Source organism: Arvicanthis niloticus, chromosome 14 (assembly GCF_011762505.2).
Source record: "Arvicanthis niloticus isolate mArvNil1 chromosome 14, mArvNil1.pat.X, whole genome shotgun sequence".
In the NCBI taxonomy this organism is placed as follows: domain Eukaryota; kingdom Metazoa; phylum Chordata; class Mammalia; order Rodentia; family Muridae; genus Arvicanthis; species Arvicanthis niloticus.
The window spans coordinates 21,481,285-21,509,274 of record NC_047671.1 but is presented as its reverse complement, the minus strand read 5'-3'; the positions used below and the strand labels follow the sequence as shown (position 1 = coordinate 21,509,274).

General features: G+C 40.0%; 1 protein-coding gene across 3 annotated transcripts; it reads right to left on the bottom strand.

Annotated features, from left to right (window-relative positions):
* Positions 1-27,945, bottom strand: Cep76 (centrosomal protein 76). 3 transcript variants are annotated; one of them, XM_034518055.2, is made up of 12 exons: positions 27,576-27,945; positions 26,448-26,603; positions 24,701-24,773; positions 23,705-23,929; positions 21,186-21,371; positions 19,756-19,853; positions 15,788-15,916; positions 12,706-12,894; positions 8,872-9,038; positions 7,126-7,459; positions 2,594-2,811; positions 1-2,426 (listed from the first exon to the last, which is right to left on the bottom strand). In XM_034518055.2, exons 1-12 carry the CDS (start codon positions 27,636-27,638, stop codon positions 2,288-2,290), a joined length of 1,977 nt encoding a protein of 658 aa, XP_034373946.1. In that variant the 5' UTR covers positions 27,639-27,945; the 3' UTR covers positions 1-2,287. The 3 variants fall into 3 exon arrangements, with proteins under 3 accessions (XP_034373946.1, XP_034373949.1, XP_076768641.1); XM_034518058.2 differs by having other exon boundaries at positions 23,705-23,891; positions 27,576-27,813; XM_076912526.1 differs by lacking the exon at positions 24,701-24,773 and having other exon boundaries at positions 802-2,426; positions 23,705-23,891; positions 27,576-27,777.
* Positions 27,946-27,990: the final 45 nt, after the last annotated feature.

Sequence of the window (27,990 nt, the reverse complement as noted above, 5' to 3'; positions counted from 1 at the left end):
TTAAGTGCATAACAAACAAATTTATTGTAGAATTGGTGACAAAAACATGCTAAAATACATGTGCTACTTTATAGGAAGACAGGAGGACCAACCTAGTAACAGCTTTGATCTCAATACATCCAGTTTCTTTGTATATGCCACAGTTTACCTCAAAAGTTGAAAACTGTAAGTGATTTTCTGTTGGTAGATTTATGTATAATTCTAATAACAGATTAATTCTCTAAAGTCATGTCAATCTTACAAGAGTTGAAAATGGAGTAATATTTTGACTTCTAAAAACACATTAAATCATAAATATTCATTATATATTTTTTAAGTTTTACAATATCTAACTATCTTTAGGGGTTTTTTGTTTGATCAGTTGGTTGTTTTTGTTTTGCTTTGTGTGTTTTTTGTTTTGTTTTGTTTTTGTTGTTGTTGGATTTTTTTGGTAGACAATGTTTCTGTGTAGCTCTGGCTGTCCTGGAACTCCTTCTGTAGTCCAGTCTGGCCTCAAACTCACAGAGATCTGCCTGCCTCTGCCTCCCAAGTGCTGGGATTAAAGGCATGTGCCACCACAGCTAGGCATGGTATCTTTAGATTTCAATTTCAAACAATAATTTTTAGGCGAGTAAGATGGCTCAGGGGTAAAGGCACTCCCTTGCTGGCAAGACTGAAGACCTGAGTTCAATCTACAGAGCCCAAAGAGTGTGAAGGACAGAACCTACTCCAGAAAGTTGGTCTGCAGTCTACAAATTCTATGACATACACCCACGTGTGCAAGCACACAAAATCAAAACAAAAAAGTCAGACATCCAAAAATCAATCAATCAATAAATAAAATCATTTTATTTGCAATAGCAAGTAATGAAAACAATAAATAATTTGGACAGTGGACTGGCATACACTTATTTCTTAAGGAGACCAATGAATAAGCAACTAAACTAAGAAACTGCAAACAGAGGCAAGCAAACTTCTGTGAGTTCTGGGCCAGCCAGGGCTACATAGTTGAGACACTGTGGGTGTAACTCAGTGCTAGTGTTTGCCTAGCATGTAGGAAGCCCTTGATCTAATTCCTAGTATGACCAAGACAAAAACAAAACAAAACAACCCTCTGCACAAAAGCAGAATGGACAATGAAAACATTCATCATTAGTTACTTACAGAAAGTTAAACTAGTTTTTAATGCTTACCTTTGCTCTCTTAAAACATTTAAATTTGCTCAATCTAAAATAAGCATAAATCACATGCTTTCTCAATGGCCTCTTATGATTTTTTCAATGACATTAGTCACCTGTAGGCTGATCTGTTTTTTGTTGGTTTTTTGTTTGTTTGTTTTTTTGATGCAGATTCTCTGTGTAGCCCTGGCTGTCCTGGAACTAGCTCTGTAGACCAGGCTGCCCTTGTACTCACAGAGATCTGCCTGTTTCTGGCTTCCTAGTGCTGGAATTAAAGGTATGCACCACTGAAGCCTGGCAATAGGCTGATGTTTTCATCACAACAACAACAACAACAACAACAACAAGAACAACAAGAACAACCAATATTGTAACAATGAAGTATAATAAATATTTTCTAAAGTACTCAATTAATTTTAATAATATCCATACATTATTCACATACCACATATTCATGTGAGATTATTAAAATTTATGCTTTTTAGTTACTAGATTCCTTTTGTTGTTGTTGTTGTTGTGTTTTGGAGTCAGGTTCTCACTATATAGCCCCAACTGGCCTGCAACTTGCTATGGAGACCAGGCTGGCCTGTTGTGGAATTAAAAGTGTGTGCCAACACACCTAGCTTTTTTCTATCCTTACATCAAAGTCTTCACATAGACTTCTGGAAAGCCTCATATATCCCTAGTATCACACAAAAATTATAATTTAGCAAAATATATTTTCATCTATGTAATAAATAAACTATTATGAGGTTAATTTCTCCTAATTTGTGTAAAATAATCTTTTCTTTATGAAAAATAATGATCACTTTTATTTAACTATGGCTTAAACCATTAGATAAATCTCTTTAATTACTAATGTAAATGAACAGATCTTACATTCACATTTTAACTACTGAGTCCCTCAAAACAAAGTATCATTTATTATTATATACTTAATTCATACTAAATTCAATACAAATTTTTATCCTTAATTTTAAAGTACATACATGATATTTTAAAACATTACCAGTCAGATCTATATAAAACAATGACATCCAAAAGGCTGATTTTAAATTAAGAAAGTTTCACACAGCTACTCATATACAATTCTAATAAAACACAGGAATAATTCTTAGGAAATGTTAGTCCTATAATACTGAGCGATATTTACAAGCAAACATGATCCAAACAGCACATGCAGATTCAGGGTAGGTAAACACCCGAACACGAACTGCCAGTCGCACCTGGTCTCCACGACAACAGATTATTTCTTCACAAAATGGAGACCTATATAAAAAGGAAAAGTATTTAAGGAGAAAGTCACTGTAGAAGGTCATATATATATATATGACGTCACACCTAGCAATTACTAGATTAATTCCTTTTTAGATTCTTAATACAAAAATATCTATGAATTAACAAAGTTTTAAATTATGAATTAATAAAATCCTTACCGAAGACAAGTAGCAAATGCACGCCTTGCATTTCTATACACAAAATGTATTGGGAACCCTTTAAATGTGTGACCATCAGGTACAGCCCTCCTTATAGCATCCTGAAATTCTTCATTGCCTGCAGATATGCTTGTTGTTCGCTCAAATTCATATGAAGCCAAAGCTGGTGATAAAAGATAGGAGAGCTGGTCTTCCCAAACAGTGGTGAGGCCAAGGTCCTGGAGCAATTAAAGTGTGAAATATATTAATATTTTAAAGACCTGTTCATAAAAATGTGCTTTTTGCTTTTGAGCAGGGTCTCTGAGCATGGCCTAGATGGGCATGGACTTTGTAATCCCACTGCCTTAGCCTTTGAGTGCTAGGACTAGAGGAATGCACCACTACACTAGCATATATAACTTGAATGTATGCTGAGAAATGGCTTGTTTATTTAGTTTTGTTGCTTTGAGATGGAGTTTCATATAGTCCAGGCTGGTATCTGCCAGGTGTGATGCTGAGTATGTTGATTTTTCTGTCTCCATGTTCCAAATGCTGGGATTACAGACACGCCACCACACTCAACTCAAGATATGTGTGTGTGTAACTACATAGTCCTATCTAGCCATCAAGGATGGCCTCCATCTTGAAACAGTTCTCCTGCCTCTGTCTCCTGAGTGCTAAGATTGCAAACATGTGCCCCACACCTAGCAAGAGATCTGTGGTCATTTTTAGATAAGTTCTCACCATGTAGCCTTGGCTGGCCTGAAACTCAGAAATTTGCCTGGTTCTTTTTTCTTTTTCTTTTCTTTTTTTTTTTTGGTTTTTAGAGTTTTTTCTCTGTGTAGCCCTGGTTGTCCTAGAACTCACTAGGTAGATCAGGCTGGCCTCAAACTTCAGAAATCCACCTGCCTCTGCCTCCCAAGTGCTGGGATTAAAGGCGTGCGCCACCACTGCCCAGCTTCTTTTTTTCTTTTCTTTTCTTTTTTCTTTCTTTCTTTTTTAAAAGATAGAGTCTCTTCTATATAGCCCTAGCTGTCCTGTAACCCAGAATGTAAGCCAGACTGGCTTCTAGAGATCTGCTTGCCTCAGCCTCCCAAGAGCTAAGATTAAAGCTGTGTGCCACCACACCTGACTGAAGAGACTTTTTAAAAGCTGTCCTCATTTCTCAATTTTCTCTTAATTATTCTAGGGATAAACAAATAAAAATAAGAAGTTACTTCTAAGAAATAGAACATAATAACTTGCTGTAACTCCTTGTCCATCAGCACATAAAACATTTAATATTTTCAGCATGGTGCTGGTGAAAAGAAAACTTAATTAAGGCTCAGAAGTATAAAATAACTACCCATTAGATAGAATTCATAGAATCATCCTAATATGGAAGATACAATATCAATAAATTTGTAGGTTATATTTGTTTAAATTGATTGGTAAGGCATGGAGCCCTGGGTTCAATCCCCAACTCAACATAAAACTAGGTATAAAGGTGCATCCTGTAATTCCAGCACACAACAGGTGGTGACAGGAAGATCAGAAGTTCAATCTCAGTGACACTAAGCTTGAAGCCAGCCTAGGATATACAAGGCCACCTTCCCCCTCAAGAACTTTAGTAAGGCAATCAGCGTAAACTCAACCATAGTAGAGGGCAAAGTCAATAATCAATTGAGTAAATGAACATCAAGTATTTCTGAAACAGCTACTCTAAGAGGCACTGTCTTTAACACTGTAAGAGATTAAAAGGTAAAGACAGGACTGGAAAGTTGGCTCAACAGTTAAGAGCCCTTGTTCTTGTAGAGGATCAAGGTTCATTTTCTAAAACCCACATGGAGGCTCACAACAATCTAACTCCAGTTCCAATGGGCTGGAGACATGGCTCCGTGGTTATGAGCACTGATTGCCCTTCCAGAGGTCCTGAGTTCAATTCCCAGCAATTACATGATGGCTCACAACCTTCTGTAATGGGATCCAATGACCTCTTTTGGTGTGTCTGAATACAATGTATTCATATAAATTGAATAAATAAGCAAATCTAAAAAAAAAAAGAAGCCGGGCGGTGGTGGCGCACGCCTTTAATCCCAGCACTTGGGAGGCAGAGGCAGGCGGATTTCTGAGTTCGAGGCTAGCCTGGTCTACAGAGTGAGTTCCAGGACAGCCAGGACTACACAGAGAAACCCTGTCTCAAAAAACCAAAAAAAAAAAAAAAAAAGAAGAAGCCTTCTGAGCTTTGAGGACACTAGGCACGAAAGTAGTATATATATACACATGTAGGCAAAAACTTATAAAATAATAAAACGCAGTCTGAAAGGTCTTTGTTAACACTTTCCTTGTCACACAGAGGTTTGCAGGTTTAGAGGCACTACTGACTTAGCCAAGGATCAGATTGATCAGCACTGACACAGATTTCAGCTATATGAATAAATACCCTCATTCTGACTTTATATTGCCCTTATAGCTTACTAGCTATGTAAATTTTCATACATAATATAAGAAAGCCATGGTCAAACTGCAGGACTGTGTTAAAAACAAGCTAATAATACAATAAAATACTGTCTTCATTTGTAATAAAACAGTAAATAAGAAAGTTACCAGGCAGCATGGGGAAAGGAGAGAGAAGGAGGGGCCTTTGTTCCCAGCAGTGTAACTAAGCACCCTCCTCACCAGCACCGTGCTGAAGACATAAATGTTTTATGAGCTGACAAGCAAGTATATGTTAGAGGCCAAAGCAAGAAGTGACCAGGAGCCCAGAGAATATAATGAATCAGTTTGCCATTGATGGTGTCAGGAAACCAGGAAAGTTTACCCAAGAAGGAGATTTTAAGTGGGAGCATCAGAAGCAAACTAGAAATAAATATTCTGCAGTCAGTTTCAGTTGCTTTGTTGGTCATGAATTACAAATAACTTAATATTCTAAGACTTCAGTCTTCTAAGAGTTTCTTTTGATAAATGTCAAACTTGGGGATTGATCGTGTGTGTGTGTGTGTGTGTGTTGTGTGGTACTGAAGACTGTACATGTTAAACACTCCACCATTGAGCTATACTCCCATTTTAAGGTTATGTTCTTACAATATGTTAACAGCTATGGTGGTGCACTAAGAGGAACAGAGGCTCTTGGAGTTCAAGGACAGCGTGGTCTGCATACTGAACTGCCAGAGCTACAAACTGAGACTGCCTCAAAAAAACAAAAACAAATAAAAAGTAAAACATGCTACTCTCTTCCCTTTAATCACTGCATCTTGTCAATAATGCCCTTATGAAGAATTGACATGGCCAATAAACAAGATATCTGATCCTATTGTTAGAGGAATGCAAATTAAAGCTAGACTGAAGATATATTTTACCTCCTCCCATGTGGAATAAAACTAACAGGAGGAGGCCTGGAGAGATCACTCAGTGACTAAGAGTACTTGTGGTCTTGCAGAAGACCTAGTTTCAATTCCTAGTACACACATGGCAATTTAGAACTGTTAATTCCAGTTCCATGGAATCCGATGCCTTCTTTGACCTCCTCAGGCATGAAGCACACACCTGGCATACTTACATACATGCAGGCAAAACCACTTTCACATAAAATAAATTTAAAAAAAAATTCCCATAAACAAGCCAAGGGAGCAGGGCAGCTAGGGGTGGTGCTGGGGTGGGGGTGTATTCAGGTATACTGGGGTGGCAGGACTGGGCTAAATCTGACTGCAGAATGTGAACAAGCCCATCATCATTCAATTCTAGGAGGAAATAATAACTTTAGAAGGTTCAGTAGAGCTGGGCGGTGGTGTCACACGCCTTTAATCCCAGCACTTGGGAGGCAGAGGCAGGTGGATTTCTGAGTTCGAGGCCAGCCTGGTCTACAGAGTGAGTTCCAGGACAGCCAGGGCTACACAGAGAAACCCTGTCTCGAAAAACCAAAATAAATAAATAAAAAGAAGAAGGTTTAGTAGAATTCTTAAACATTTACTTTTACTTATGTATATATGCATGTGTTTGTGTATATGGGTAAGCCAGGAAAGTATGTCAGATTCCCTAGAGCTGAAGTTACAAGCTGTGCATCACTGGATATGGGTGCCAGGATCTGAACCCAAGTCCTCTGTACAGGCAGTGCTCACAGCCACTAAACTACCCTTCCAGACTTAGCCATCTTTAAGTCTCACAACTGTCTTGTGACTTCTGACAGTGTAATCTTCATGAAGGTAGCAACTGTGTTTGCTTTGCTTTGAGCTAAAATAATGGATGAGTACTGTTCACCTTTTCCCTAAAGTGAGCACATTTATGGGAAATAAAAGTTGGGATAGATAGTTGGCTCTTTGGTTAAGTGTACTTGTTTCTCTTGCAGAGGACCCAAGTTCAGTTTCCCAGCATCTACATGGGAGTTTGTAATGGCAACTCTAGTCCAAGGGGATCCAGAGCCCTCTTCTGACCTTAAAGGGCATCAGGCATGCAAGTGTATACATACCTACCTACAAGCAAAATAATACACCTAAGATGATAATTCTAAGGAAAAGATTAGAAAATAAACACAACAAAAGGGAGCCTGAAGCCACAACTGCTTCCGTGTCAGTTACCTTTCTGTGTTCGGACACCAGAAGCCTTAGCTGCATTTCGATTTCATTGCTTGTGACTGAGGCATCAATCGTGGATGCACACAGAGGAGGGAAGGGAGGGAGAGATGTAGTAGCACCTGGGGCACACACAGACTTAATTGCTTCTTCACTCATGGGTTTCCACTTAGATTCATCATTCAAATCAAATATGCAGGTCTCTACTGCATCCGAGGGTTGACAGTTTCCCAGGAACATCTGATGATTGAAAACACAACCGATTGTTCGATAGGGGTACAGTGGTTTGGGCTGTTCAGCAAGTGGAGATCCATCAGGATTAGTAGGCTTGTGGATGTACCTAAAAGAAATGACAGTTTTATACAATGAGAGCTTTTAAACTATAAAGGTAGTTAATCTTACTCACAGGCGTCAGCTGCTTGCTCTAGCACTATCCACGTTTTTCTTGGTTTTTTGATTTTTTTTGAAGATGAAGTCTTTACCTGAACCCAGAGCTCACAGTTCTGGGTAAAATAGGTTGTCACTGAATCCCCAGGATCCTCCTATCTCTGCAACTCACAGCTCTGAGGAACACAGGTGCATGTCCGCACTCAGTTCTTACATGAGTTCTGAAGATGGGAACTCAGCACACACAACGAGCGCTCTACTGAGACATCTCAACTGCATTACTCTGCCTTATCTACACAGTGCAGCTTTAAAAGAACAACTCCTATTTCTTTAACAATAGAAAATATTGCTGGGAGGCAGTGGGATACACCATTACTCTCAGCACTTGGGAGACAGACTAGCATGTATTTCTATGAGTTCAAGGCCAACCTGATCTACAAAGCAAGTTCTAGGATAGCCAAGACAGAAAAACCCTGTCTTGGAAGAAAGGAAGGAAGGGAGGGAGGGAGGGAGGGAGGGAGGGAGGGAGGGAGGGAGGGAGGAGGGGAAGGAGGGAGGGTGGGAAGAAGAAAGGAAGGAAATATTCTATGTCTATGGTGAAGATCAAGAAAGTTTATCCCAGAGAGTACCATAATTAAAATAATTTGCCTGTATAATTATTAGGCACGACTATTAAAATGATTATCAGCCAGGAGAAACAGAACTTAGGAAAATAAAGAGACAGGCCAGCTCTCTTTACAACACTGAACACTTACCACAAGATGAAGGAAAAACAAGAAAGACTATCCAGGAAGAAACAACAGAGTTGGCGTCCACTTCAGATTTTCAAACTAAATCATGATTTTCAACTTGAACTCATTTTTAGTCTTAGAAATAATCAACAGAAAATAAGTATGCCAATTACACAAAACTAAAAGTCAATATATATATATCATGATAGTAAATATTTAAGAAGTACATAGTATTCTTTTAAAAGTCACTTAGCTACTATATGTTAAAAAGCCTCTAATAACTAAGACTATAAACAAAAAAGCTTCTGCAATTTCAGGAAGGTTCCGTGTGTAAAGATGCTCAGCCTCCTGACCTGAGTGGGAGCTCCAGGACCTACATGGAGGAAGACAGCAATTCTGCAAGTTGTCCTGACTTCCTCACACACTGAATGAATGAATGAATGAATGAATGCAGGAACTTGGGTTTGATCCCCAGCACAACTGTACCTGTGTTTTGTTTTCACACACTGTGGCATGCAAGTGGAGGTCAGAGGACAACTGTGTGAACCCAGCTCTCTGCCTGTGTCTACCCACTCAACCATCTCATTGGCCCTAGCCCTGCATTACACTCTCCTTGTAAACTTAGTTGACTGACCTGTGGCCTGTTAAACTCTCCCAAAACATGATGGTCCCATCAGTTCCACAGGTCATGACCCATGCATGAGGTACCCCCTTGGCCTTAGTACCAACACAGACAAAGGCCTCCAGTCCATATCCAAGAAGAAGGCTGCACAGCAGGTTAGCGTGGTCTTCACAATCACCCTAGAAAGCAAAGTAAAATCAGTACATATTCATAGTTCTATTAAATACCTAAATGAAGAAAATCAATAAAAACTTCAACATTAATCATTAATGCAGTGTTAATCTGAAACAAGGAGAAAATACGCTAATGTGAAAGGACGCTAATTTATAAGGGAGACTTACAGGATAAAGGACATGGACAAGCACGCTGAAAAATATGTCAGTAGAAAATATAAGTAAATGAAAAGTGCTCAAATTAAGCAAACAAGATCAACAATATCTATATATACTTTTAAAATAGAAAAATGATTATAAGAACAATAAAATGATAAAATGTTAATTTTTGGGGTGAATTATATGTTCCAGATTTTGTTATATTATTGTTCCACATAGGCGCTCACTACATGCAAAGACTAGCCTCCAGTTTGCAGTGATCTCTTGTCTCTGCCAGACGCTTGGATTACAGGAATGTTTCCAAGCCCATCCCTCCCTTATTATAGTATTTCTACAATTTAAAGATAGCATAAAACTGGGGACTCGGGGGACAGATCAGAGTAGAGTGAGTGTCTCAAAGCCTGGGTTAGGTCTCCGGCATGCCATAAGCAGGTCACAATGGTACATGTCTGTAAACCCAGCACTCAGGAGGTAGACCAGAAGTTCAAATTCATCTCTGGCCAGGCGGTGGTGGTGCACGCCTTTAATCCCAGCACTTGGGAGGCAGAGGCAGGCGGATTTCTGAGTTCAAGGCCAGCCTGGTCTACAGAGTGAGTTCCAGGACAGCCAGGGATACACAGAGAAACCCTGTCTCGAAAAACCAAAAAAAAAAAAAAAGAAAAAAAAAAAAAACAAAAAAAAACAAAAACCAAACTCTGGCCACACAGAATAGGCATATATTAGATGTGTATTTACAGACATTAGATATCTTAAGTATAAGATTATTATAGGCTACATGTGAAAATAATGAGTATGAAAGTGAAGAATTACTTCTTTCCCTCAAAATTTTCTTCTGGTTCTTTGGTTCTATCTCCCCACTCCCAGGACTGCTTTCCCACTGAGCTATATACCCTTATCATAATGTTTAATAAGATTTTTTAGAGCCAGTATGTTTTCTTTCTGAGATTTTTGTTATAAAAACAAAACCCAAAATAAAATTTAATAGGCATTTAATGCAAAAGTTCATTTAGCATAGTAATAAAAATAAAACTAAAAAGAGTGATTACTTGCTTTACAAAACAACTGCTTATTAAATAAAAATGTTTAAAATGTGTTATTCCTATTGTACTAGAAATTTTATAAGTTTAAATATATAAGCAGAACTTTTAGAAACTATAGCTTAGAAATAAACTTTGCTTTGGATAAATGTGTTTTTCAACTATCTTAAAGATACAATCTATGAGGTTTAAAGACAGGGTTTCTTTGTATAGCCTTGGCAACCTAAGAACTAGCTCTGTAGACCAGGCTGGCCTAGAACTCACAGAGATCCATCATGTGCCTCTCCTTCTGCTCGCACTATGGCACGTGCCACCACTTCATGGCCAGTACTACCTAGTTTTAAGTTTGCCAAGTCCTTTGAGTTTTAAGTGTGGCAGGCTGTTTTCCAGCAAGTAATTTTGCTTGTAAATGACCATGGTTTAAGGCTAAGCACTGTGGAGTATCTAATCCCGGTCTGGATCTTAGCTGTTGTGTATTTAGTTAATCACCATTACTTTCATTATTGGATTTAGGGCCTTCAATGAATTTTCACGTATAAATTGGATATGTCTGGTTGGTTTTTGTTTTTTCAGAGTCTCTCTACATAGCTGTCTATCCTGGAACTCACTATGTAGAACATACTGGGTCTTTTTACTTCAAAGCAACCCACCGGCCTCTGCTTCCTAAGTGCTGGTATTAAAGGCGTGAGTCACTATACCTGTCTATTCTAAGTTGGATTTTAATTCTATTTGATGACTTTCATAAAACAACATTTTTAAAAGAATAATTAGTTTCTGTTAATCATATGACCATGGTAGCTGGCACAAAGCTTACTAACTCTTAAGAGGTATAACTTACTCAAATTTTTGTTAATTCCTAAAATTTTTTTAAGATTATTTATTTTTATGTGCATTGATATTTTGTCTGCATATACATCCGTGTGAGAGGTACAATTTCTCTGGAACTGCAGTTTTAGACAGTTGTGAGCTGCCATGTGGGTGCTGGGAATTAAACCCAGGTCCCTGGGCAGTGCTCCTAACTGCTGAGCCATCTCTCCAGCTCTATGCTCAACATTTCTAACAGCTGGGTCCCAGGAGGACCTTTAATTCAGTGTGTGAATTAAAGGGCTTTCATACTGGTTTAGTGAGCTTTGCACATGTAAATCTATCTCAAAATAATCACAAAGTCAGGCTGAAACCTTCTGTGTCTATGGGATTTAAGAACCCATCTAAACATTTTCCAGTACCTTGCTGTTATTAAGTACTTGTAGTTATTAAGCTACAGGAATTGGGTAAACATTAGTATAAAATTCACTTGAGAGCTTTTGTGAAATCAAGGCTTTTATGAGTCACAATGGTTTTTGTTGTTGTTTGGTTTGTTTTGTTTCATTTTTTGGGTGCATAATAAAGTCCTGAATTTGGAAACCCTTAGAAGTAATGGGTAGAAAGCATTCATTTGCTGAGTTTCTTGTTTGGGGATTTGGGTGTAAGTAGTGGTGCATACCTTTAGTCCAAGCACTTGAGGACAGAGGCAGGTAGATCTCTGTGAGTTCAAGGCCAGCCTCGTCTACAGAGAGAGCTCTAGGACAGCTGGAAATACACAGAGAGTCCAGTAAATGTTAAAAAGTCTTACTTGCTCACTATATTAGCAACACTGTTAGAGTTTAGAAAATGAGGAAACATCATGTGCTCCGAAGTTAAAGTACTGAAATCACTGAAAGTTTAATATCAGGAGCTGGAGAGATGGCTCAGCAGTTAAGAGAACTGGCTGCTCTTCCAGAAGACCTGGGTTTCCCAGCAACCACAGGGTAGCTCACAATCCTCTGTAACTCCATAGGTACTACATGTATGTCATGCACTGACAAATATTATACATAAAATAAAAATATAAAATTCAAATTTCTTACAAAGTTTAATATCAAATTTATATATTATAATATATATATTATATAAGTTAAATATAATTGTGTTAAAAGTAAGAAAAATGCATACCATAAAATCCAAGCCCTTTTCTTATAATCATTCTGTTTATAGCCTTTTGTTCTTTGCTGACCTAGGCTGACCTGGAACTTGTTACATACACTAAGAGGCCTCATCCTCAGCCACTTGCCTCTGCTTCCAAGCACCACCACATCCAGTGCTCTGTTTTTGAGACAAGATCTCACTATGTAGCACAGGTTGCCCAGGAGCTTTCTGTTATCTGGACTGACCTTGAACCCATGACTTTTGCCAGTTTCCCAAGTTCTGGGACTGCAAGCATAAGCCAACACATTTGAGTCTCTATCTCAGAGGAAGAACATTCTATTAAATAAAAAATTCCAACAAAAATAAAGATGATGTGTTTTAAGTGCTGATGTGTAAACATTACAGATAATGGTGGTAAGAGCTGACTTGTTAGAGTTGACAATACATACATTTTCAAGGAAATTCTTTTATAAATATGCTATAAATTAAAAACTAATTGAGAGTAAATCTTACTATCTGTTGCATGTTTATACCTTGTTTCTACAGAGAAAAGCCAGCAGAGTGCACCACTGCTCCTGCTTGCCACCTCCTCCAATAACAGGGGCTCGTTCATAACCAAGGACATTAACAAATCGGGCAGCTTGCCTTGGAGTATCCAGAAGTCGTCCAGCTCGAAGTGGCTTAACATAGGAACAGACTGGTCTATTTATCCCATTCTCATCCTGGAGGAAGAGGGAAAAACATTATAACAACAAGCTAATTGCCGGAAGTACCACATCTTTCTATTATTCTGTAGATAACTCTGGATGCCATTTACTGAGTGTACACCTTTCATCTAGCACTACACTACTGTACCTTTAAGTTTCTCTGTGTAGCCATGGCTGTCCTGGAACTTGCTCTGTAGGCCAGGCTGGCCTCAAACTGACAAAGGTCCATGGGCTTTTGCCTCCCAAGTACTGGGATTAAAAGTGTGCACTACCACTGCCTGGCACTTACATTCTTATGAAGTCTATCTTACTCGCCTTCATAAATAAATAAACTATAGCTGTTATATAATGGAGCCAGGGTTCTGTTTTTCAAGACACGGTTTATATTAGTGTAGCCCTGGTTGTCCTAAAACTCACTCCATAGAACAGGTTAGCCTCTTCTTCCAAGTGCTGGGATTAACAGCATGCACTGGAGCCAGGATTTTCAAAACCTGAGCTGTCTGACTCCAAAGCCTGTAGTAGTTAAGATCTACTCTAAAAAAAAGAGTCAGCTGATGGATGAGGGACGGGAATGGGATCTAAATCTAAGCTGAAGTATTCTTTTGTATTGCCACATAGAATTTCATATCCAGATGAATTTTTAACTGATTGATTTAAAAAATTGTTAGCCAAGTCAATTGAAAGTAGAATTTGAAAAACATTTTAGAAAAATGTCATATATTCTAAATACAGGATGCATTTTTTTTTTTTTTTTTTTTAAAGACAGGGTCTCACTATATAGCTTTGGCTGGCTTGGAACCATGTAGAGCTATTTAGCCTCGAATTCATAGATCTGCCTGCCTCTGCCTCTCAAATGCTGGGATTGTAAAGGTGTGTGCTACTATGTCCTGAGAACCAGATATATCTTAATGACTATGCTGAATGACAACTGAGTATATAAAGCTCTCTGACAATTACTTACTATACCATGTTTTTAAAATTAGTATTAACAAAGCCTACATTTTTCTTAACTTTATGATTGCTAATACAGCAAAGTGAAGGAGCCACTTAAAATTAAAACTCTGGAGATGAGGAAAATGTTCTGATGAAACAAAACCTAATGTAGGTAATAGAAACACACTGCTCAATTTTCAGAACCACTGATGTATTTCCACACAGCACTTCTCCAATGCAATCCCATACCTGAACAAGGACAACACTATGGAAAATTAGAAGCAATTTTTCTCCTCCCCACTAACAGTTAAGTTAGGACTCTTAGTCCAAAACCCCTGTCTAGAAATGAGGCCATTTAGGGCTGGAGAGATGGCTCAGTGGTTAAGAGCACTGACTGCTCTTCCAGAGGTCCTGAGTTCAATTCCCAGCAACCACATGGTGGTTCACAACCACAGCTACCAGTGTATTCATATAGAAATGAGGCCATTTGTAGCTTGTCCCAATGATTAGGGAGTGCAGGATATATATATGCATGAATGCATACATCTGTGACTGTTGGAAATAAAATGGGCACATAGGCTTATAGGGAGTAGCACTATAAGAAGGTATGGCCTTGTTGAGTGAGTGTGGCATTGGTGGAAGTGTGTCACTGAGATCTCAGGCGCTCAAGCCAGACCCAGCGTGGCAAATGAAGCCCAGTGTGACATTCTTTTCCTGCTGCCTGCCAATGTAGAACTCTCAGCTTCTTCTCCAACCTGTATGCTTCCATGTTTCCCATCCTAAAAATAATTGACTAAACTTCTAAAACTGTAAGCCAGCTCCAATGTTTCCTTTATAAGAGTTGCTATGGTCATGATATCTCTTCAGAGCAACAGAAACCCTAATTAAGACAACATCTAAGACACTTAATGTCAAAAATAATCTAACACTGTTAATCTATTCCTCAGAAGCAATACCTATATATATTCAGAAGAAACTATACTTTTAATTTTGATTTCTAGACTAGTAATATGTAGCATGTACTTTTGATGCTAGGTACCCACAGCTCTGGTATGTCACCTGATCACAAAGTAAACAACACATATTCCTTAGTGCATTGTGTTACTAAGCTACAACATAAGGCAGGTCAGCTGTACTAAAAGGCACTTTCAAGGTAATGTGTTCATTGGCATGAAACTGCACCAAAGTCAAGGTTCATTTGTAGTTGAAATTAAGCAGTTAAACATTTCTGATCACTGGCTTAGAAATAGTGATTATATACAATTATTGCACTTACTACTATTGTTTTAACAGTATTTTATGTATTATTTTTACTACTGTGTATAAATGATGTGTGCATATGCCCCAGCGCATGTGTGAAGGTCAGAGGCTAGTTTGAAGTTGGCTCTTTCCTTCCTCCTTTGTATGAGCTCCAGGGTTGTCAGCTCACATAGCATGGGCTTTATTCACCAGCCATCGAAATGGCTCTTAATGCTGTTTTTTGTTTTCTGTTTTTTTTAAAGATTTATTTTTATTTATTTATGTATGTGAGTACACTGTCGCTGTATTCAGACACACCAGAAGAGGGCATTGGATCCCATTACAGATGGTTGTGAGCCACCATGTGGTTGCTGGGAACTGAACTCAGGACCTCTGAAAGAGCAGTTAGTGCTCTCAACTGCTGAGCCATCTCTCCAGTCCCCTTATTTAGTGTTTTTTTAAAAATAACAATATATATCCAGAGGCTCTGTTCTGTACACAGAGTTCAATTTACATATTAGCTATTAATATCCAAATGTTTAATTAATCTTAAGTATTATGAAAAGGTATATTCCAAGTTAACAAAAACTGTTATGCCACCAACCTAGCCAATAAAATATAACGGTTTTAGAAATAAACTTTCATTTATGAAATGAATACATTTCTACAAATGTAAATATTTATAGCACTACATTTCAAATATAGGGATGAAACTTTTTGAAGATAATTTACAAACCTGGGCAAAAATCTTGACCAGCCGTGAGTTGTGTGATGGTCGAATTTGCAAATACTCTCTCCACCACTGCTTAGCATAAACTAGAAATAATCGTTCCTTCTCTGCAGTTTTCTGACGTTCCAAGGCAAGCTTGAAATTAAAAAACTTAAAAATTAAATGTCTATAAAATGTCCTCAATTACCAGAACAATCTACTGTTCTCCATTGCCGCTTCCAACTTAACCTAAACTAGCAAACTCTTCTGCAAACAACTGGACATTTCCTGGATTCTATAATCACTTCAATACCCCTGGTTTCCATTCCATAATCCAAATGACTTTTCCCTGCACAGAATGGAGGGTTTTGTGTGTGTGTGTGTGTGTGTGTGTGTGTGTGTGTGTGTGTGTGTTTGGTTTTTCAAGACAGGGTTTCTCTGTAGCCCTGGCTGTCCTGGAACTCACTCTGTAGACCAGGCTGGCCTCGAACTCAGAAATCCGCCTGCCTCTGCCTCCCAAGTGCTGGCAGAAAGGAGTTTTTTAAGTAAGAAAACACTTCAGTCACTTCCTACCATCATGAAAACTAACTGTCTAAGCTTACTCTCACTCTGCCCCCCACCCCCTTCTCATTTTCTCTCTCCCACCTACACAAGCCTTTTGCTTAAGGCTGTTGCACCCACTACCCGGAAAACACAGGCCCAATCTTGGAATTAAATACTAACATTTCTTGCAATTCAGATACTTCTGTACCCTAATATATAGATTTGACCTAAGTTGGCCTCCTGGTAACCACCCATCACATATCACCCTGAGGTAACTTTTCAGTTTAACACCTTCTGTCTCTGAAGTTTCATTTTGGTTTTTTGAGACAAGGTTTCTCTGTGTAGCACCGTCAGTACTGGAATTCACTTTTAGATCAGGCTGGCCTCAAAATCAGAGATCTGCCTGCCTCTGCCTCTACCTCCCAAGTATTGGGATTAAAACTGTGCACCACCATACCCAGCTTGTAGCTAGCATTTTGTTTACTCACTGTCTCCAGACTCCTAAAACCAAACTGCTATAAACCAGGCATGGTAGCACATGCTTTTAATCCCAGCATTCAGGAGGCAGAGGCACATGGATCTCTGTGAGTTCAAGGACAGCCAGAGCTACATAATCAAAGAAAAAAAGGTTTCTGCCTGTGTGCTGTTCTATCCCCAGCATGGTACCTGGTCCTTTCCATTTTTCTTAAGCTTATATGTATGTATATATGTGTAGGATGCACATGCCAAGTGAGTGACTGGATACCGTGCACTTAACAGTTGCAGACAGCTGCCTCAAATACACGGTGTTTTGTTTTAAAGATTTATTTATGTCCATTACTGTTTTTGCCTTCATGTATGGTTGTGTGACGGTGCCAGATACCCTGGAACTGTAGTTACAGATGGTTGTTAGCCGCCACGTGAGTGCTGGGAATTGAACTTGGGTCCTCTGGAAGAGCAGCCAGTGCTGAGCCATCTCTGTTGGGATGGTCTTTTTGTGCTGATTTCTGTGCCGCAGAGAGGACTTCAGTATTATTATACATATAGCTACATCATATTTTGTAAGCCCTCCCTCTCTCACCTCTTGATTGGTTTAATAAACAGCTGATGGTCTACAGCAAAGGAGGAGAGGATAGGCGGGACTTCAGCAGAGATGGGAACTCTGGGAAAGAGTCAGGGACTGAAGAATTTCCCAGCCAGACACAGAGGAAGAAGCTAGCCAGGACTGAAGAGAAGTAACTAATGAGCCATGTGGTAGAACACAGATTAATATAACAGGACAATTTAAGTTATAAGAGCTGGGGGAGAGAGGGGACAAGAGTTAAGATAAGGCCAAATAAAGCATTCATTTAAAAAAAAAAAAAAGGTCTCATGTCTTTGTTCAGAGCAAGGAGGGCATAGGAAGTCCCTACAATTCTTTGTCTCTTCAGCCCACATAAAGTCATTTTCCTGTTTGAGACAAGCACTGTTGACTAAATTGTAAGAATAAGGGTAGTGAGGTGGCTCAGTGTGTTCAAGGTGCTTGTCTCATAAACCTGGTGCCCTGAATTTGATCCTAATAGGAGAGAATCAATCCCACAGAGTTGTCCTCTGACACCATAACACTGGCCCCACACCACCCCCACAAAGTTTGCACACAATGATATATAAAATTTTTGCAAAGAATTAGATTTTTAAAAAGTCTGAAAATTAGCAATTTCACTCACACATGACTCTCACACACAAAAAAAAAAAATGACTAATATTACCAAGAAAAATGACCAAATGCTTATAAAACTATAGAGTCTAGCGAGATGGCTCAGTGGTTAAGAGTGGCTGCTCTTCTGGAGGACCTTAGTTTCATTCCCAGCACCCACAATGGGTGGCTCACAACCACCTTAACTTCAACTTCAGGGGCTACAACATCCCTTTGGGCACCCACACAACACACACTCACATACACCCACATAGACACATACATATAAATAAAGATAAATATTTAAACACTAATAAGTAAGTAAAACAATGTAGGGTTTTAAAAGAAGAACCTGCCAGGTATGGTGATGTAGGCCTTTAATTTTAACACATGGGAGGCTGAGGCAGGTGAATCTCTATGAGGCTCAGGCCAGTAAAAAATGTCTTTAAAACACACACACACACACACACACACACACACACACACACACCCCCAAAGAACCCATGGGTCTGGGGCTGTCACTCTGTGATATAAGGTGGTCACAATTTATGAAGCTCTGTATTCAATTCCCAACTCATAAATTCATAAACTTTGAACCGAGGCAGGCCCTCTGGAAGAGCATCCAGTAATATTAAAAACTGAGCCATCCCTCCAGCCAGCAACAAAAAAGCTTTGTCAATATAAGTAACAACAGAATTTATTAGATGATGTAGCAGTGGACACACACTTGTAATCCCAGTGCATTCAGGAGGCTGAGGCAGGAGGATTGAAAGTTCAAGGTCATGCTGGGCTATACAGGGTAATCTTGTATACAAAAAACTCCAACAAAATACACTGTAATTAAAATAGTTATTTTGATGGTGTATTTCTTTAATCCCAGCACTTGGGAGGCAGAGGCAGGCAGATCTCTGAGTTCAAGGCCAACATGGACTATAAAGTCAAAGACAGCCAGTGCTACACAGACAAACCCTGACTCAAAAAAGCAAACCAAACAGAAATAAAAAGTCAAATAGTTCTTTGCTTATCCACCATATAGCTTTATAAATAACACATATACACATATTACAATAATACATAAATAAAAATGTGAAGGGCTATAGCTATAATTCACAGGACTACATTGCTTAGCACGTGGCAAGGCCCACAGTGAGGGTGGATGAGAAGAAAGGAGAGGGGAGAGGGAGGAGGATGTCTAAGGCCATAAGAATAGGATGTGGTTGAATAAAGGCACAGCTCCAAGATAAAGTATGCAGTCAGAGAGAATTATTCCATAAGAAAGCAGAGAACCACAGCTGAACTGAAGAGCAACACAAATCCAACTCAAGGACTGAAGAATCTGTTGCTCTTACAAACCCCAGGAAGTAATTCCAGAGACCTGACAGTGGAGTTAGGAGTCAAAGCCTCCCCAAGCATCCCACCAGGGAGCATACAAGGAGCCAGCTCTCAGTGTCCACGGACTGAAGATGTCTGAGCTCCACCCCTAGGCCCCGTGCGGTGGACCGCCAGCTCCACACCTGAAGCTGCACGGTGGTACAGCACACACTTATACATATACAAACACATACTAACTTAGTAACACTTTTTTCTATATGCTCTCTGACACACTCCCAGTCCTGAAGCTTGGTCAAATACAGGGCCTTGTAAATGTTAAGCAAGCACTTACCACTAAGCTACCTCACCAGCCCCAGCTTTATAATTCTTTTCCTATCCCTTACGTTAATCATTTTAGTATAAATCTAACATCTAGGTAAATATTTATTACAGTTGAAGCACATGTAAAAGAGGAAACGAGACTTACCTGTGTGTTCACTACTTCCTGAGATAGCGTTTGGCTGAGTGGTGGGTACATTTCAAGTTTTATATTTAAAATTCCCACGGAAACTTTTGATTCTGTGCCTATAAATAAAAATAAATATTTACAACTCCACTTAAACTCTGTTTAAAACATGGAACTTTCAGTAGTATTGTATCTAGTCAGTCAAAGTCTACCCAAAGTAACTTAGGAGTGAGCTCCCTTACCACTGAGGGAGAGTGATAATGTGCAACAGTGCACTCAGTACACATACTAAAAATTAATCAAAAATTGAAAATGAATCAAATCAAAATGGTTATTTTTTACTGAAGCAAACTTAATATTAAATATATTCTTAGTTTTCAAAAACATTTTAAGAAATTTTTCTGACCTCATGCATTTGAAATTCTTAAATTTTTATTTTCACTAAGCGTAATCCCATACTCATGTGCACATGCCCTTGCCCAGTTTACTGAGTGTGGAGGACCAGCGGCTGGTGCCAGGTGACTTCCACTATTGCTCTCAGTCTTAGCTTTTGAGAAAAGGTATCCCACTGACCCTGGGAGCTCACCAATCAGTTAGACTAGAGCCAGGGGTATAGACGCATGCGCTCAGCTTTTCCTGTGGGTGCTGGAGATACACACAGGTCCTCTTACTTGTGCAGCATCTGAGCCACTGAGTCATCTTTCTAGCTCCAAGTTTAACTCTTATGGAGAAGCTGTAGTACCAGTGCAATTTCCTATGTTCTACATAAACATTAGCAGGTTTGGGCTTTCTTCATTTATGAGCTAATATATGCAAAACTCCAAGGAAATCACGATAAGATAATGAATGTACAACCCTTGTCCTTCACTATGCACTGCTACTGACACTGAACAAGTTAATACCCTCTTCCACATCTTCCTTGTCTGCTGTAAGGGGCTGGAGGCACATGGACTCACTCCTCAGCAACAGCACGGTGGCACATGCCTATAATCCTAGCAGAGGCAGGCCAACTGGCTTATATAGGGAACTCAGGACAGACCTGGCTAGACTGAAATTCCAGCCACAATCAAAAACAAAATAACCCAGACCCTGCCCTCCCAAGACCTACTCCTGTAGTGATAACGACATGTTGTACTCTAGGGTATACCAGAAAGAAGCACATGCACACCCAGACCCATGTGCTTAAAACACTCCTGTTTTCTTTATAACTTTATATTTATTTAACAAAACAAACAAACAAACAAACAAACCTTATACCTTTCAGGAAATAAAATCCCTTTAGACCAGACTGATTTTGAAAACCTACAGTGGCATTCTTCAAGATACCCCCAAGACAATTTAGTGAAACTCTGTTTCACAGTTTTTTTTCCTGTAAAGCCATTTTGACAAAATAAAATAATTTACAAACATAAGGATGTATAAAAAGCCAAGAGTGACTCTAATCCTCATACCTACACCCATGAGCTCCACAGTCAGACTGGTCACTCCATTTTCTGAGCCCAAAACTGATCTCCATTCCAGGAAATAGGAGGCAACTAAAGTAGTCTCACCAAATATGTCTGTTTTGATTAGTACCATGTGAACTGGATCACTTATTGATAACATTGTTGTTGAATCGGCCATCCTAGTTCCATCGCCTAGCAACACAAACCAAAGGAAAAAACTGTATTATGTATTACTTAGAAACACAGAATAATTTTACAAGCTAAGGATGTAGCTAAGTGGTAGTGATTACCTAACATGCCCAACGTTTTGGATTCCATATCCCAAACTACATGCATGTGTGCACACACAAGCAGGCAGGTCTACACACAGACACACACACTTTTGCAGAAAACTGTAACTAAATAGTAAGCTGACATACAATGAAATAATCTGGTGATGTTTCTGACAGCATGCTACAATCTGGAAAAAAAATATACTGTTTCTATGACTGACTTGACAGGACTAGGGGAATATGAGGAGTTACTTGGGAGTTATTTAGCTATGTTACTTACAGCAGTCAGTCCTTTCTGATCCATGAAAAGTCTATTCTTTAAAAGACCTTATTATAGCACGTGCTACTACAAAAGAAAGAGCCATCAGCTGGGTGTGGGGCAATCCCAGCACTGGAGGTAGAGGTGAAAGAATCTGTGAGTTCAAGGCCAGTCAGGGCTATATACTGATTCAAAAAAGAAAGAGAGGGAGAAAGAAATAAAAAAAGAAATATATACAAAAAAGAAACCTAAAGATTCCTAAAACCCCATGGGGCCAGCAAGGTGCTTAGTAGCTAAGAGCAGTTGTCCTTGCAGAGGACTTGCATTCAATTCCCAGCACCCACATGGCAGCTCCTACCTTTCTGTAACTCCAGTTCTAGGGAATCTGATGCCCTCTTCTGACCTCTGTGGGTACTACACATGTAGTCTACAAACACATATGCAGGCATAATACCCAAACACATAAAATAAAACTTAAAAAACAAACAAAACAAACGCCAACATTAATCCTCAAATTACATTCAGAATTCAGCTCTAGAAATGATCACAGTATTGGCTATAGAAAACTGGAAGGCCCAGGGCGAAGAAGATGGCTCAGTGGAGTATGGTAGAGGAATATGTGGCGCACAATCAGGCTGATCAGAGCTCAGATCTACTGAACTCATATAAATGCCAGATGATTGTGGCATCCTGCCTATTATTCCAGCCTCAGACTCGTATACATGTGCTGGCACAGCACACATACTCACACTGAGAAAAAAAAAATCAAAACAAAACAAACCCTAAAAGAGCTAACACCCCGGAGCTAGCGGTTAACTCCACTACCATCTCAGTCTTCATGTATAGAGGAGTATATGGAGGGGATGCATCCGCCACAGCACGTGTGTGGAAGTCAAAGGACAACTTGCAGGAGTCGATTCTCTCCTTCCACCATGTGGATTTTGGAGCCAAACTCAGATCATTAGGCTCACAAAGCAATAGCTTTATCTGCTGAACCATCTTGCTAGGCCCCCATTAACATTTTTATAGGGAGAAAAAAAAAAAAAACCACAAAAGGGCAGGGGATGTAGCTCAGTGTGTTGAGTGCTCTGTTTATTATGAACAAGGCCTTGGGTTTGACCTCATTGCCACACAGGCCAAGTGTGTTGACACACGATTAAAATTCCAGCACTAGATGCATCGGTGTGGGCTGTAGGTAGACTCAGAAGCTTAAGGTCATCCTCAGCTATACATTGATGCAAGGGCAGTCTGTGCTACATGAGACTATATCTCAAGAAAATAAAAGGGTAAAAAAAAGGTTTGAAGCATCTTTTAAAGGCATTTAAATTATTTAACACTTCTGCAACTTTGCTTGCATTACGGCTTTAGGTTGATGAGTAAACTACATAGATTGACTTTTGTTTTGTGTTTTGAAACATGGTCTCCCTATGTAGTCTAGGCTGGCCTCCAACTTGCAATCCTCCCTGAACTCCCCTCTCCTGCCTCAACTGCCCCCAGCCCTTCAAGTGGTAAGATTATAGACATGAACCACCACAACCAGATTCAAACTTTGACTTTTACATTATAAAACTAGGTGCAGTGGCACACACTTGTAATTCTAGTACTTGAAGGTACACAAGCCTGTGTACATGAGAGGCATAAGCAATTACCTACAAAGATCACCAATTAATATAGCAAAAAGAAATGACAGAGAATTAGTGAATAAAGGAAGAAGCAGAAAAGAGCTCATTTAAATAAAAGATAGCACGGGGAACAAACAAAACAAAAACTGGAGATACTCATCTACCATACTCAACTTCTCCACCCCCCACAAGGACTCACTACATAGACCAGGTTAGCCTGAAACTCAAAGACAGACCTACAGTGCCCTGAGGCTGAGATTAAAAACTGAACCACCAGGCCGGAGGTTACAGTTCCTCTTTAACAGAAGTTGTAGAAGTCGGTCTACAAAGAAGAGCAAGCACATTTAATTAGATGCCACTACTGTCACTTACCTAAACTTTCTCTGTGAACTTCAAGCAAAAAGCCATCATGGAAATCAGGCTCACAAGCACAGGGTACGGGTTTTGAGCGAAAACGTTGGTTCCGATAATGTAAACATAAAGTGAAAGTTGAACAAATTTGTCCAGGCAAAGGCTCAGGTTCTTGCAGATGTTCCAAGAAAGCTTTTCCACCCAAAACCTGAAGGTAAAGATACCTCCGTGTTGGATCAATATTAGCTGTAAAGTGCAGCAACATATGAGGAGACTGCCGAGTAACTGAACATGTCATCAAGACATTACAAACAACTTGACAGAGATAAGGACAAGGAGAAAAAAACAACCAACAACTTCACTACAGAGCAGAACCACTTGTGTGAGGGAAGGAAAAATACTCAATAAGGTACTCTTTTCTGAGGGAATTAAGGTAATGGCCAGGTGTACCTTTGCTTCTTAGCTGTTTATAAAGTGTATAATTACCTCTTCAAGCCAGCTTAGCCGGTAAGTACCAACTTAGTAACTGCATTTGTCAGATAATCATTTTACCATTTTAAAAAAACAAAGATTCGTGTTTATTTTTTGTTTTTGAGAGAGGGTTTCTCTGCGAATCCTCGGCCGTCCTGAACTTTATATGTAGACCAGGCTCGCCCTGAATTCACAGAGATCTAACTACACTGCTAGGATTAGGTGTGAACCACCAAATCTGACCTTACAGATTTTATGATATATATCATTAAAACATAAGAAATCAGTGCTCCTGGATCTGGACCAACAGTACCAGATAGTAAATCTCATATATTTCATGCAAAGCAGCATCAAAGCTTTACATTAACCAATGACAAACTTTAAGTACTTCACTTTGGAAAGAAAAACTTGAAATATTTATCAAATGCCAAATACTACCATGTCCATTACCAGGCTTATGTTGAGAATGTATTATCTATGCACATACTTTTTATTATTTATTATTATTTATTTATTATTTATTATTTTTATTATGTATATACATACTTTTCTTTAGTGTTGACTGCTTATCAAAACCAACAGTTTGCTTTGGAGAAGGGAGCTCTTGATCAACACTATCCTGGAAAAGTAGGGAAAAAATACAAATTAGAAAATTAAAAAAAAAAATTATAGCTAAAACTGCAGTGATAGAAGAAACACTATAGGATCAGGCTCCTTCAAAAAGCCTTTCATATTGCCTCCAAAGCAAAAAAATAAAGATAAAACCAAATCAAAGCCTTTATATTTCTAGCCTAATTAAAATGAAAATACTTATATCAAAGAGATCTAACTGGTAAAAGTCTAATATGAAGGGATTAAATTGTCTCTACGTCTTGCCATCCACTAAATGCTAAACTATGTAGACCAGGCTAGCCCTATCTAGAGAACTCTGCCTATCTCTGCTTCCTGAGTACTGGAACAAAAGGCTTGATATGCCAAGCCTGGCTTTAAAAAACAAACTGATACCTTAAATCAGGCTAACCTTCCTTTAAACCCTGTACAGCATCTGTCTGAGCATGGTGGCACATGCCTTTGCTTCCAGCACTTGGGAGGCAGAGGTGGGCGGATCTGTGAGTAAGGCCAGCCTTGGCACACAGTGAGTTCTAGGACAGCTATGGTTATACAGCATTGCTGTTGCTCTCTTCACATCCACCACAAGAGGGCATCAGATCCCATGGTTATGAGTTACCATGTGGTTGCTGAGAATTGAACTCAGGACCTCTGGAAGGGCAGTCAGCGCTCTTAACTGCTGTGACAACTATCCAGCCCGCCATGAACTGATTTTTAAAAAGTAACATTTATGCAGCAGAGGCTGTTAATAGGTCAGTTTTTAATAACAAATAGGTTTGCAAACCTCAAAACCCAAAAAAGGCTAGTGTATTAACGTACTTGATTCTCTAGTGTATTATGAAGTCTGTCCTATTTTTAGTAGACTATTACTCCTGTATTGAGGTCACAGTTTTTCATTATTGCCTCATTTTCAAAATAAGGCCTACTTACTAAATGCACTGGGAGATAGCCCATTACTGACCTATTTGTACAGAGAAATGAGGGGTTTTATGTAGCCAGCTCTTTTCTTATGGAATTTCATGAGTGTATTTGTTTTAAAACAAACCTAACCTAAATAAATTAGAGATATACAGAATAGCAGAGGTTTCTGTCACGTCAGAGAAAGAAATATAATGTCCACCAGCTCCTATCTCATGAGCTCTATTTGCCAACTCATGGTGGGGCCAACTTAAAACCTTAGAAAAGGAGCCAGGCGGTAACAAACAACAAACGCAAGCCCTTAGCCTGACACTCAGGCGGCAGACAACATGCTATCTCTGTGAATTTGAGGCCATCCTTGGTCTATAAAATGAGTTTCAGGCCAGCCAGAGCTACACAGAGAAAGCCTATCTGAAAACACAAAAAGCACCAGAGGTAAGAACATTACATCGAGGCAGAGATGACTCAGCAGTTTAGAGCACGGTTGCTCTTCCAGAGGACCTGAGATCAATTCCCCCAACATCTTGATGGTGGCTCATTCCAGTTCCAGAGGATCACAGCCCTCCCTGAACACTGTGGGCACCAGACCTACATGTAGGCAAAACAGCTATACATATAGTCTTCTTCAAAACTAAGAAAACCGGCTATTACTAGACAGAAGGAACTTACGGTAGTTTTAAGAGAAGCCACAAGTATGGACCCTGTAAATTGTTAGACACAGGCAAATATTCACACTTTCAATTTGTTTACCTAGAGAATTACTCACAGTCACAAAATTAAGTTCTTTCATTACATCATCAATGATTCCTCGTCGTCTGAGAGCTTTGATCAGATCCTCTGTTGATAAATGTTGTTGATCAGGTGCTAATTCTTCTTGTATAGTCTCTGCAAGAATTTCTCTTATTCTGCCATGGACATCCATCTATGGAGAAAACCCACATTACAATTTACGAAATTATGCCTGGCAGTGGTGGTGCATGTCTTTATTCCTAGCACCCAGGCGGCAGAGGCCAGTGAGTTTCAGGCCAGCCTGGTCTATAGAGTTCCAGGAGAGCCAGAAAAAAATACACAAAGAAACCCTGTCTCAAAACAAATAAAACTAACAAACAAAAACAATTTACAACATTATAAAGCAGTTAAAAAAAAACACTTGTAGAGTTTCAGGCTTCTAAAACTAACGACAGATGCCGAATGCCAATAAAATTGAGTTTTTTAAGAGGTGAAACTTTTGAGCAACAAACTAGAAGCAATCTGAACTAGCTGGTTATCAACCTTTATTGCCCGCAAAGAATTCAATGGAAACAATTCTTCAGGGAGGGAGTGGAGGATAACCAAAAGAACACACACCTGGAAGGAAGCAGAACAAAGAGCGAGTAGTTTCAGCTTTCTCGCTTATTCAACTTGCAACTCTAATTTGTCCGTCTATTTCCTTGCCCATAAGATGGAAAAAAAAAAAAAAGAGACCATTTTGGGGATTCGACAAAAGAAGCTAGAGACTCAGGCACAAACCCTGGCGCACCAACACACCATAAAGAGGCTTTATTACTTCAGCTTACAGCCAGCAGTCGAGTGCCACGGGGAAGTCTCCTGGAAGCCCCGAGTTGGGTAAACGCGTTCCTTGTCAGTCATTTGAGCGCCCTGTCTTCCATAAACTTCTTACTGCAACCGGGGTGGGGTTCCTGGCGTAAAGTAACCCCAAACATCTGGCCTCGGACTACTTGTACTTGGACATCTGGAAAGCGCCGGACCGCCTCCGGTTCACAGCGGCTCTCCACACTGACAACAGAGCCTTCAACGCTCCCTCGGGTCTCACACCGGACCCGAGGGCTTGCCCGCCCGCGCCCTCCCCACCGTCCCGGCTCGGCTCCGGGGCCGGCCCGCCCGAGCTCCTCACCTTGCTCAGCTGCTGGTGGATGAGCTGCTTCAGCTCCGAGGCTTTCTCCGGAGGCAGCGACATGCCGGCGCTGGCGTCTCGCGGCCGCTACTCTCCGCCTCACACGGTGCAGCCGCGGAGTCCGTCGTCCCGGCCGCGCAGCATCCGTGGCGGGCGGAGCACAAAGCGCCGCGGCCGCGTCAGACTTGGCAGGGCGGGAACCCGGCAGCCCGGGCGCCACAACTAACTGTCTTCAAACGGTGCGGACTGACAGACGCCGGGGCTGGCCTGTGAGCTGCCTGATCCACGCCGTCCACCGCGCCGCCTCCTCGCGGATCCCGCACGCGCGGTCCCCACGTCCTCCGTCGCCGGTCCTCGACCTACGTCCCCTGGGACCGCCGCCCGCCGTCCGCTCGAGCCTCGTTCTGCGCTGCGC

Bases quoted from the DNA above. Each gene is read 5' to 3' on its own strand.
- Cep76 (XM_034518055.2), bottom strand. From the start codon at position 27,638: ATGTCGCTGCCTCCGGAGAAAGCCTCGGAGCTGAAGCAGCTCATCCAC. The intron at 24,774-26,447 runs GTGAGTAATTCT...CTACTTTTCCAG, and splicing joins AAGAACTTAATTTTGTGACT to GATAGTGTTGATCAAGAGCT. The intron at 12,895-15,787 runs GTTTGTAAATTA...CTCTTCCTCCAG, and splicing joins TGGTCAAGATTTTTGCCCAG to GATGAGAATGGGATAAATAG.